The sequence below is a fragment of the Petaurus breviceps genome, unplaced genomic scaffold (assembly GCF_028583685.1).
Source record: "Petaurus breviceps papuanus isolate PSGF00001 unplaced genomic scaffold, PetGlider_PUasm1.0 90977, whole genome shotgun sequence".
In the NCBI taxonomy this organism is placed as follows: domain Eukaryota; kingdom Metazoa; phylum Chordata; class Mammalia; order Diprotodontia; family Petauridae; genus Petaurus; species Petaurus breviceps.
Window position 1 is genome coordinate 54,752,451 of NW_027187391.1, and position 11,930 is coordinate 54,764,380.

General features: G+C 34.1%; 1 protein-coding gene across 3 annotated transcripts in view; it reads left to right on the forward strand.

Annotated features, from left to right (window-relative positions):
* The window catches only part of ASCC3 (activating signal cointegrator 1 complex subunit 3), a 373,754-nt gene extending 362,181 nt beyond the window's left edge, over positions 1-11,573 (forward strand). For all 3 annotated transcript variants that reach the window (XM_069077160.1, XM_069077161.1, XM_069077162.1), the window contains exons 38-42: positions 2,809-2,960; positions 5,007-5,157; positions 8,224-8,430; positions 9,667-9,842; positions 10,178-11,573. In XM_069077160.1, coding sequence (XP_068933261.1) covers positions 2,809-2,960; positions 5,007-5,157; positions 8,224-8,430; positions 9,667-9,842; positions 10,178-10,325 — 834 coding nt within the window. In that variant the 3' untranslated portion in view covers positions 10,326-11,573. The remainder of the gene's footprint in view (positions 1-2,808; positions 2,961-5,006; positions 5,158-8,223; positions 8,431-9,666; positions 9,843-10,177) is intronic.
* The last annotated feature ends 357 nt before the right edge of the window (positions 11,574-11,930 follow it).

Below are 11,930 nucleotides of genomic sequence, written 5' to 3' on the forward strand. Positions count from 1 at the left end.
AGAAGGACAGAAATATAGTCATAAGTAGTTACATTTGTTCAGCAATTAAACTACCAGAAAAGTATTTCTAAAATTCTTTTCCCATACATGTTAATATAAATGTGCATTTTAGTGATACGTTTATGAATAGATGAAATGATTGTAATTAAAATGAAATTTTAAGCATTTACTGGCTACCTCTAATCCCTGCTACTCTCAACTCTGAATGCCTCAAATCTATTAAAATCACATTGTAGGCTACTAATGTAATATGGGTGTCTAACCATGACTCATACTAGCTCATATGTCTTTATGGCAGCATCTCTCCAGAATCAGTCTAATTTAATTGAAATGGATTTGCCTGTATAAACAACTCTTTTGTTTAAAGAAGATTTCATTGTTTAGTTTTGCCTTAAGTAAATGCAGCCTTTTGTTTGTCCATAAAACATTTGATTAAATGTATAGACTAATATGCGTAGTTCCTCATCCTTCTACTAGCTGCATATAAAATGAGTTAGAAGTATTACAGGTTTGTACTTTTTTGAGATCATGAATAGTCATTTACACTGAAAGAATAGGGATATATTTTCTGGGGAGGAACTTAAAAGTTTTTATCTTCCTGCTATCATTGATACCAAGTTTAAAAGACTGTACCAAGATTACTGTTTAAAGATTTTCTTAATTTGAGTTTAAACTTCATTAAAAATAATTTATTTTTCAAAATAGTGTTGAAAGCCAGTAAGTTTGTTTTTAATAATGTCCTCTGTTTCTTACATCATGATAGTAATTCCCAGTATCCTTTCTGTACCCTGCCCTCTTCCCCAACCCCCCAGCTATCCCATATAACTAATAGTGTTTTTAAAGGAGGGAAAAATTCAGTGCAACTGGTTTGAATTTGAATTTGAAAAAATGCATGTGCAAAACATGTAATATGTTATTGGGTTCTGCTTATCTCTATGAAGGGCTAGGTTGGGGCTGTCTTCTCATATCTCTTCATTTAAGTCATGCTTGATCTTTATAACTTTATTATATTCACTTTTGATTTTTTTGGTGGTTCTTATATACATTGTTGTAGATATTTGCTGTATTGTTTTCTTGATTCTGCTTGCTTTACTCTGCATCAGTTCATGTAAATCTGTACTTCTCTGTATTCATCATATCGTTTAATTACAGTACAATAATATTTCATTAAAAAGTATAAATTAACTTTGGAAATATTGTCATTTTTATTATAATGGCATGGGATAGTCATGAGCATTGTACATTTATCCAGCTATTTAACTTTTTCTTTATTTTTTTATGGAGAACTTTATAACTGAATCTATATAAGTCTTTTGTATGTTTTAACATTTTCATTTTCTAGTTCTTTGGAATTGGATTTTCCTTTGTATTTTTGTTTCTTGGATTTTATTGTTATTATATAGAAATGCTTTTGATTTTTGAGATTTTATTTTGTAACCTGCAACTTTAGTGAAGCTATTAATTGTCTCAGTGAGTATCTTTGCCGGTTTCCTAGGATTTTCTAAGAATACCATCATATCATCAACAAATCTTTAGTTTTATCTCCTCCTTACCTATCTTATGCCTTTTATGTCTTTATCTTACCTTATTGATGCTTTTGGAATTTCCAGAACTATTTCAAATAATAGTGGGGAGAGCAGACATCCTTGCTTTCACTTCCATGTTTATTAGGAAAGGTTCTAATGCATGCACATCACATAATGATGCTTGCTTTTGGTTTTAGATAGATGCTTTGTATGATATTTTTAAAAGGTCCTTTTATGCCTATACTTTGTAGGGTTTTTAGCATAAAAGAATGATTCACTTTGTCAAAGGCTTTTTCTGCATCTATTCAGATGATAATGAGTTTTTGGATGTTTTGATTTTTGATGTGATTATGTTAATTGTTTTCCTAATGTTGAACTGGGAGTAAGGTTTTTTAAAATTCTGTTTCATATTTTAAATCAGTCCATTCTAGCCAAATGTCTCCATAGCAACAGAATATGTACAACCATTAGTATACTGAATACTGTGCATTTGTAAAACACACCATGTTGCTACTGAGCAGTGTTATAGGCTTTATTTAATAGTCTTTATGTCACCTCTTTAGTGTCATTCAAAAGAACAGGAATTAGTACCTTATACATAATATGTATTTCGTAAGTATTTCACAGAATCCCATAACTGGAAGTAACCTTAAGAGACTAACCCATATCTAAATAAGAATTCCCTCCGCAACATCTTAGGCCAACCCATCATCCAGCTCTTATTTAAATACCTCCAGTGAAGGAAAATCCACTGAAGCAGCCCATTCCATTTTGTTAACGTTTTTCCTTCCTTAGCTTCCCCCATGTCTCTTAGTTATTGGCCCAGCAAGAAAATGTCTCATCCTTCTTCCACAAGGAAGAACTTTTCTTATATTTGAAAATAGCTATCACATGCTTCCCAAACTGTAATGAGTACATAATGTTTACCTTATCTTTTTCAACACTGAGAAAAGTAAGGTTAAATCTTGAAAAAGGGAGAGTGGCTCTAATTTGAAGCTTGGGTCTTATCATGTAATTCAGCCACACAGCAAAAAAATAAAGAGTCCAGTAACAAATTCAAAAGGTTCTTGTATTTAGACACAAGGGTAAGATGTAATACTGGGGTGGCTAGGTGGTACAGTGAATAGAGCACTGGCCCTGGAGTCAGGAGAACCTGAATTCAAATCCAGCCTCAGACACTTAACACTCACTAGCCATGTGACCTTGGGCAAGTCACTTAACCCCAATTGCCCACAAAAAAAAGTAATATTATTTTTATGATGTATGTGTTTTCCTTTCCTAGGCAATGTTGGATGTTGCAGCAAACCAAGGCTGGTTGGTAACTGCCCTGAATATTACCAGTCTGATTCAGATGGTAATCCAGGGTCGATGGATAAATGACTCTTCTCTACTTACCCTGCCAAACATAGAGCAGCACCATCTTCATCTTTTCAGGTACAGAATTATTTTGTTCGTATATGCTTAATGCCTTATTCAACCACCGATTTTCTTCATAGCACTTAAAATTAGTACTCGGGCACCTAAATTTCACATATTTTAGATTGTACCTTTGTTTCAACTAAAAAAGATCCCTTTTGGTTATTGTGACTAAGGCTCTAACATAGATTTTAGGATTCTGTCCGCACTTTTTGCCTGATCTCTGCCTCCAGGTTTTCCCGGCTTCCTTCAAGTTCTAGTTTGTGCAAGAAGCCCTTCATGTTCCTCCTTGATTTTAGTACTTTCCCTCAGAGATTATCTCCAATTTATCCTGAATCTTTATTTTTATACATATATTTGTATGTATATTATATATATATTTGTTTATATATTATCTCCTCCTTTAGACTGAGCTACTTGAGAGTAGGCACTATTTTTTGCCTTCCTTTGTATCCTCTTCACTTAGCACAGTACCTAACACATGGTAAGCATTTAATAATTGCTTGTTTACTTAACTTGATCTGATTTTAACCTCTTCATGCCTCCATTTTTCCATATATAAAATTGGATGAAAAAGTTTCTCTTAATAGATTACTCTTTAGGATTATTGAAAAGTCTTCCTTTAAGCTCATGTTGTTAAATGCTTTGACATCCAAGATAACCTAATTTTCTCAGTTAAGACTTGTTAACCAAAAACGGTATCACAAGTCCATGAGACATTGTGTCACAAGTTCAGGGGATCCCTTAACATTCCTTAACAGATATGCAGGAACTGAGAACTGATCCATGACCATTCCAAGGCCACCCTAAAAATCTGTTAAGCTGAGTAAGCTTGCACAATCAACAGCAGAGTGGTTTTGATGGGGTATTTGGGCCTTGGTATTCTCTGGGTCCCAGCACCCCCAAAGCCTCATAAGTTTTAGTCATATTTGAAAAAGAGTTTATGCTAGTATTTTAGGATTTAACACTGAGATCACATATATATGAATGACAAATGTAAGAAGAGGTTATAATTGTGGAGTAGTGGTGGTGTTGGCAGCGGTGGCATGGGCAGCTATGGTGGTGGTAGATAGGTGGCAGAGTGGATAGAACACTAGACTTGGATTCAGGAAGGCCTGAGTTCAAATCTAGCCTCAGACAGTTATTAGCCGTGTGACCCTAGATAAATCACTTAATCTCCTTCTGCCTCAGTTTCCTTATTTGTAAAGTGGAGCTGATGATAACTTCCCTGGGTTGTTATAAGGATAAAATGTGATAACATTTGTAAAGAGTTTCACACACCTCAGAATTCTGTATAAGTACTAGATATTATTACATCTCATAACAGATGGGCAGTGTAACGTGGTAGAGAAAAAGCCAGCTTCAGAGTAAAAAAAAAAACCAACCTGTTTTCACATCTCACAATTCTGTCATATACTAGCTGAGTGTCCAGGAGCAAATCCCTTAACCTCTGTGTCTTAGACAACTGTCTTAGATTAGAAGTGCCATCCTGCATCAATAGAGAGAATTTCTTCACTGAAAGTTTTCCATAACAAGGATTCACAGGTCTAGTTCCCCTTTCCACAACAAAAAGTCCCCCTCCCCCAAGATTTGCATAATGATACCACATTGGTACTATTCCATTTGTTGCTTGTTTTGTAAACAAACAATAAGATTTGTTTGTCCTGAATAAGTGGGGTTTGTTTGTCCTAAACTCTTGGTATTACAACTGTTATTGACCCAGAGATTCCCATGCTACATTTTTAATTTCATGTTTTCTAAAGATTTTAGTCAAATAATCATATTGAAGAGGTCCATTTGTGACCATAAAAAAAATGCCAATGCCAGGAAGTGGTAATTTTGCTAAATAGCTTGAAAGAGTCAATGCATATCCAGAAGTATTAAACAGCTTCCCAATAAACTCGCTCACTTCCCGCAAGTATTTTCTGAATTGAAAATTCACATAGTAAGTGCTTAATAAATTTTTGTTGGCTGTTGTTGAATAGAACAAATTCTTTGTCAGATAATCTTCATTTATGGTGATCTAGAATTTTTATGTTGTAATCATTGTGGTCATATTCACAGGAAATGGAGCCAAGGAAAAAGAAGGGGTCCACCTGGAAGTTACCAAGGTCCCATTGAGTGCCTTCCCGAATTAATTGCTGCTTGTGAAGGAAAAGAAAAAATATTCACTTCCATTATAGATGGAGAACTTCAAACTACACATGCGACACAGGTAACAGTCTCTTCCCTGTGTAGTAGAAGCAATGATAAGAATGGTTTTGCACTCCTCCCACAATAACACAGTGATATCAGTGGTATTTGTTACCAGGATACCATTGTCAAGGAAAGTTGTAGAGTTAACACCTTCAATCAGTCTTTTTAGAAAAGTTTAGAGTTCTACATGGAACTTTTCAGATACCTTTGCCAGTCCCTTGTTTTAGTCTTTCCCTTTTTTTTTCTTTCAGATACATTTTGTTGTCCTTACAGTGTATTGCTCTTATTTTTTTTATTCCTAATAACCACTAATTTTTCCTATGTTTCTTGTGGAATTTGTGTTATTTTCACTTCCTCGCCACCTGGGAAGCATGAACCAACTTTTAGCATAATCGGCATTTTTCCAGTTTCAGTGTTCATTTTATTATGATGATAGTAGGGGTAGGGTTTTTTTTTCTTTTAGCAATGGTATTAGACTTTATGTGTTACTTTACAGGTTTTAGACTTTAAATATATTAATGCTTCTAGAACCTAAAATGTTTTTTTTAATGAAATTTAGTATTTGATCACAGTATGATTTTTGTAAGAAGGTGAATTTATTTTCTGTTGAAAGATTATGTAAGTTATCTCTTCATGTTTCTTTCTGGGAAGGTGAAAACTACAATTGTCAAAAAAAACTTCGTATACCACAGGCTTTTATTTTTTGAACAGTTTTTCATCTGAAGTATCCCAAAATAAACATTCAGTATTCATAATATGATTGACATATGGCAAATCTAGATTTGAAGGAAGGGAAACTTTAGAACCAAGTGTGTTAGTGGGTTTTTTTTAAGAAGTTAATTTTGTGCTTGGGTCATGAAAAGTAAAAATCTATGACTGACTGTTCAGTTTCTGTTGAACCCAAAACTGGCACCCAAAAAAATTTAATATCTTTAATAAATGTCTGTATTCTAACTAAATTATCATCAAAATTTTGAATAAAGACAATTTATTTAAATCAAAACAAGGCTTCTTTTAACAACAACAGATTTCTAACATAACATACATTGATTTCAGTCCAAGTTTTAGATGTGATGAAAAATTAGAACATTGTTATAATTAGTTCAGGGAGAACTCAGAAGTAAACTTACTTAATTTATTTGCATAAATTGCCATTCTGTTATCTTTAAAACCAAATGCAAATTGGCTCTGTCTGATATGATGATGGTTATTTGGCTCAAAAGTGCTTCAATTTGCAGAGCAATCTGGTGTCGTCTCTGCTGTGAGGCAATCCCAGGTAACATACAAATCCTGAATTATTCCAGAAATTAGTATGTTTAAAGCATCAATTTAAGTGCTAATTGCAGTAGTAATGAGAAAAAGCAGTACGACTGTGAGATTTGCATCTACTGCCCCATCAGTATGCCTGGAACGACTGCTGACTGGCAGAGGATTTGGTTGCTAATTAAATAATTGTATGCACGGCAGTGTTCTCGCCTGATTCAATAGATGAAGATTAATCCTCAGATAAATATGTTTGGCTGGTATTGAAATGTCTTAGCAGTTTCTTCAAAAATAGCTCATGTTTTATATACATGAAAATGTATGTGTGTAACACATATATATACATGTGTATATACACACACATAGGCATATGTATGCTTTGTATGTCCAAAAACATGAATTGTATAAAGGTTTAAAACAGACAAAATCTGTTTTATTCTGCCTTTGTGAAATAATATCCCACCAGGGTAGAAATGGGAGTTGTCATCTTGGCACCCGATTTGATGGCACGAGTGGGGGGAAAGGTGAAATCTCACTTTCTATAGAAAACGCCTTTGCTTTGCCTCACAACATTAAATATTTCACACAGGAATGTGTGTATTTATATATCCTCATGCTCCCTTTCCCACTTTGGACACTCTTAAAACAACTCTCACTGACTGGTTTTGGTCTCCACTCTGTGACTGGTATGCTGCAGGTGCCTTCCTGTCATTGTCAATCCAGAAGCACAGCATGGGAGGCTACTTTAAGTAATAAATAATAAATACCATATTTATGATATGGTATAAGTCATAATTTCAGATGACCAAGACTAACCATAGGACTAGAAATTGAAATGTAAAATGATTCTGAAAAATAGTACTTGGATTTACATTTTTTAGATTACTTTAGGGGAAGTTTAGTTCATCAAGCTACTTCATTTCAACTGAATGTACTTAGAAGCACTAAAAAATCTCAGAAAAGGAAGTCAGAGCTCACAAGAAAATTTGTAAGAAAAACTAAAAAGACTTTTTCCACATATCCTTGAATGATAAGTTTTAGGATATTAACTGTTAAAGTTGTCATTAAACAAAGGTTTTATTAGGACATTGGCACCACCATTACAGTAAATATTGTGAAACCAAGACTGCAATTAATTATAAAATTGCTTTGGGGCCTTTTTGCAATGTCTTTTCACATGGGACTTGTAACCTCATTTCCCACTACTATCTTTCAATTAAAAAAGCAGGAGTGAAACCATCAAAGTTCATTGGTGTCCATTGCCTTGACATGTGCCATCATTGTTGGCTTTCTCAGAATATTTTTCTGGAGCAACCAGGGGGCACTATAAAATGCTTTCCTTTCAGAAAACTAAAAACTATTCCAGAAAAATTTACTTTCATTGCCAGTGAACCTTGAAAAAAGTACAGATCATCAGTGTTCAGTGATTGCTACGAAACTAAAAATAACACTTTATGCTTCTTGCTTATTATGAGCATTTTTCGGGTTGAGTGATAGGTTCCTGAATTCTTACCCCTAAGATATGCCTTCTGCTTTAGAAGTTAGAGGAATGTCCGGACACATAATTCTCAAAAATATTTTACACATTTTAAAACCCAATATATTTTGCCATGTAGTAAAGGACTATCTCAGTTCATAAGCTGTTTGATTAGGGAATGTTAGCAGTAAGAAGATCACATATTCGGGTAATGACCTCAAAGTATTTATATCCTCTTCATTATGTTAATAAAGCTTTCAAAAAACAGAACACAATATTTTCTAGTTAATCATCCAGTTTTAATTGACAGGGGTTTCATATTTATTTTTTGGTCTTTTTTTTTAGGCTTGGAATTTCTTGTCTCATTTGCCAGTGATAGATGTTGACTTGAGTATTAAAGGCTCGTGGGATTCAGCTGAGGGACAGAACGAACTGTGTATCCCAACTTTGGCAACAGATGGACGAGATGACAAAAAATGGATCGAGTTACATACTGATCAAGAGTATGTGCTTCAGGTCAACTTGCAGAGAGTCCACATGGGGTACCAGAAGGTATAGTATTCAGTTTCCATTCTCAAATACTCTGCCCCAGATACCAGCACACACCACCATGCATATCTCTTAGATGACTAATGCTGTCATGTAATTCATGAATTCTGTTTTCTCACATAGCCTTAAGCAGACAGGGTCTAGTCTTTTGACATTAGTCATTGCTCCTCACGTGCATTTGTCCTCTACCAAAGGATTCAACATGTGTAATATGGTACCTCAGAAATTACTTGAAAATCCTAAATACTTTGTTCTTCTCTGCTTCTGAAACCTGAATTAATTTGCTCCCCTAAGAATATTAAAACTCATACATATGAATTTGTTTTTAATAGCATAATACATGAAGGATGAGACCATTTTCTCTCATTATAGTTACTAACTGAATTTTACAGGGTTTCTTACTTCTAGCAGAAGTTCTCACTAATATTAAAAGTTCTTCATGCCTCTCCTCTTCTCTTTTCCCCCTTTGGTCACATACCAAAAAAGTATACTTGCTATTTCAATAACTTTCCATTACTAAGATATCATTTCCAGTGGTTGTTTCTTCAAACCACTTCTCTGGGTTCCTTTCTTCAGTGAAAATATCTGTCTCCACAGTTATAGCCACAAAAATCAGTGCTTTACCTTGAAAATCTTGACTGAAGCCTAAGCAAAATCATTTCAAGTACGATAAAGGAGGAGAAGGTTGAGGTCAACTACTTTTGTTCAGGATGATTCTTTAAGAAGCAATATGATAATGATAGAAAAAATGCTAGCCTTATAGACAGAAGACCTAGTTTCAATTCTACCTCAGATACTTTCTAGCTGTTTGCTCAAGAACAAGTCACTTAACTTCTCATAACCACACTTTCCTCATCTGTAAAATGGGGATAATACTGTTGACACTGTTTATGTAACAGATTGTTATGAAGGCTGCACTTTGCAAACTTTAAAGCTCAATGTAAGGGGCGGCTAGGTGGAGCAGTGAGTAAAGCACTGGTCCTGGAGTGAGGAGGACCTGAGTTTGGATCCAGCCTCAGACACTTAACACAAAAAAACTAGCCGTGTAATCTTGGGCGAGTTGCTTAATCCCAATTGCCCTCCAAAAGGCAAAAAAAAAAAAAAAAGCACTACGTAAATGTGAGTTATTTTATTTTCAAAACACAAAGTTAGGGTAAACTTTTTAAGCTCAACTAAGAAGAAAGCTGGGAAAAAGCTCTCAACTCTATTAATTCTTAGTTTTTTTTTCTTCTCTTCTAGGGAAAACAAGACAGCAAAGCTGTTGCTCCTAGATTTCCCAAATCCAAGGATGAAGGGTGGTTTTTGATACTAGGAGAAATAGATAAAAAAGAACTTGTTGCTTTGAAAAGAGTGGGGTACATCAGAAATCGAAATTCTGTCTCTGTTGCTTTTTATACTCCTGAAACATCTGGAAGGTAAGATGAACTTCATAACCAATATTCTCAAAGATTTAGAATTAGATTTTCACCTCACCAGAAAAAAAAAATGGTCTGCAGCAGCAGTTCCCAAAGTGTGGTCCATGGGCCCTTGGTGGTCCCCTGAGACTCAGGGGTGTCCTTGTGCTAAAAATTGTTTTTGTAATAATACTAAGACATTTAATTTCTAACATGGCAAGTATCAATAGATATAATTTATCTAAGCAAAAGCTCTTTGGGAGGTACTCAATAATTTTCAAGAGTATAAAGGGATCCTGAGACCAAAAATTTTGAGATGTACTGATATACAGTGTTGTTCTATTTTTATATCTTAGGTATATCTATACACTTTATCTCATGAGTGACAGCTATCTTGGCATGGACCAGCAGTATGACATTTATCTGAATATCATCCCAGCAAATATTTCAGCACAGGTCAACACCAAGGTCTCTGATGCCTTTACTGACCTGGCTGTGAAGTAACCTGACCTGAACAATACATTTGAAAGAAGTGGTTGTGAAATCTGGCCATTCAGTCTTCTGGACAACATTGAAATTACTTGATGTTTGCCTTAGTGGAATCAACTTCTAACCTCAAGACACCTCGGAAATTGAAAAGTGGCTGCTGTATTGACTCTAGTAACCCAGAGTTAGCCACAGTGGCCTTATAAAAAGTTGCCTTTTGTCATTTTGTCTTCATTGGTTTCTTGAAGTGTAAAGTGAATAAGCATGTAGGAGAATATTTTAATTTGTGTACATTCAAAATGATATCCTTTATTTAGAAATTATTCATTAACCTTTCACCATTGTACATGGTACTGTTTACACAAATACTTGCTTTTTTTCTTCTAATGAAAATTACACTGAGGAATGAAAATTCAATACTATTAGGGAATGTTACAGCAGTTTACAACCCTATAGTATAAAAAGTATAGGATAAATCTGAGATACTTAATTTGTTAGTATAATTTATACTTTTAAGTGTGAATCCCACACAGCAATCATTTAAGAATTCAGTATATAAAATCTGACATGAAAGTACACTAAGGAGTCTAAATGATGATTACCAAGTGAACAGGATATAATCATTTTGGAAAATGTAAACACTATAACTGATGGAAATAAATTTTTCAAATACTCCCCTGGGACAAATATAGTCATTTACTTCTCTTCCCCATCATAAGATCTGTTTTTCTTTTTGTCCTATTTTCTTTTATTCTCTTCTCCAATGTCAGATACCATTTTCATAATGAGGAAAACATTAGTATTTTTAATTTATCTGATAATACATAATAGGTTATGTTCGATAACCCTGTCTCTGTATCTTTCTGTCCTTGATAGTGTTGGAACAGAGAAATAGAAACCTTTTAGCTCCTAAAAGTCAGTTTTCCCCTCTAAGTCATCAAATTTTTCATGTCCATTCATATTTCTTCCCTAAGAGAAACTTTTCCAAAATAAAAGTTAGTAGAAGAAATGAAATATTTATTGATATTGTAAGTTTTATTTGAATGAAATTGTATTCTATAGATGAAAAGAACTGAGAAAGAAGGATTTTTCAAAGTGATCTATGCATTCTTTGCCTTCTGATTCAAATTAATTAAACATGTTTCTGAACTAGACATTTCATGTACATTCAATCCTTTCTCTTGCGAAAAAGAAACAATGAATTAGACTCTCAAAAATTTTCTAAAATTATTGTGACCACACAAAGTAAAGTTGATATGTTTCACATGTTCTATTGTCAAGTTTCTTTCACATGTTAATTCTGATTTTCTTCTTTGCAGGGTTTATTTCCACATCTAAATTAGCATTTTGTCATTGTTTTATAGGCAGTTGTTGGATTTGGGGAGGAGAAGGCATTGAAGATTCTTGTGGCAGTTTAATTTTTTTTTAACTAATCTATAAAAGAAGTTCATTATATCAGCTATATTACCTTTCCATATTGTTAGCATCTTAAAATAAATTTTAAAAAAACAGCAAACTTTACACAGACATATATCTGATGCCCTAGGCATCCACACTGATGTTGTGGATCCCACCCCAAAGAGGAAAAAAAAAGACTTGCTTAGGACCAAACTTGTTATGATT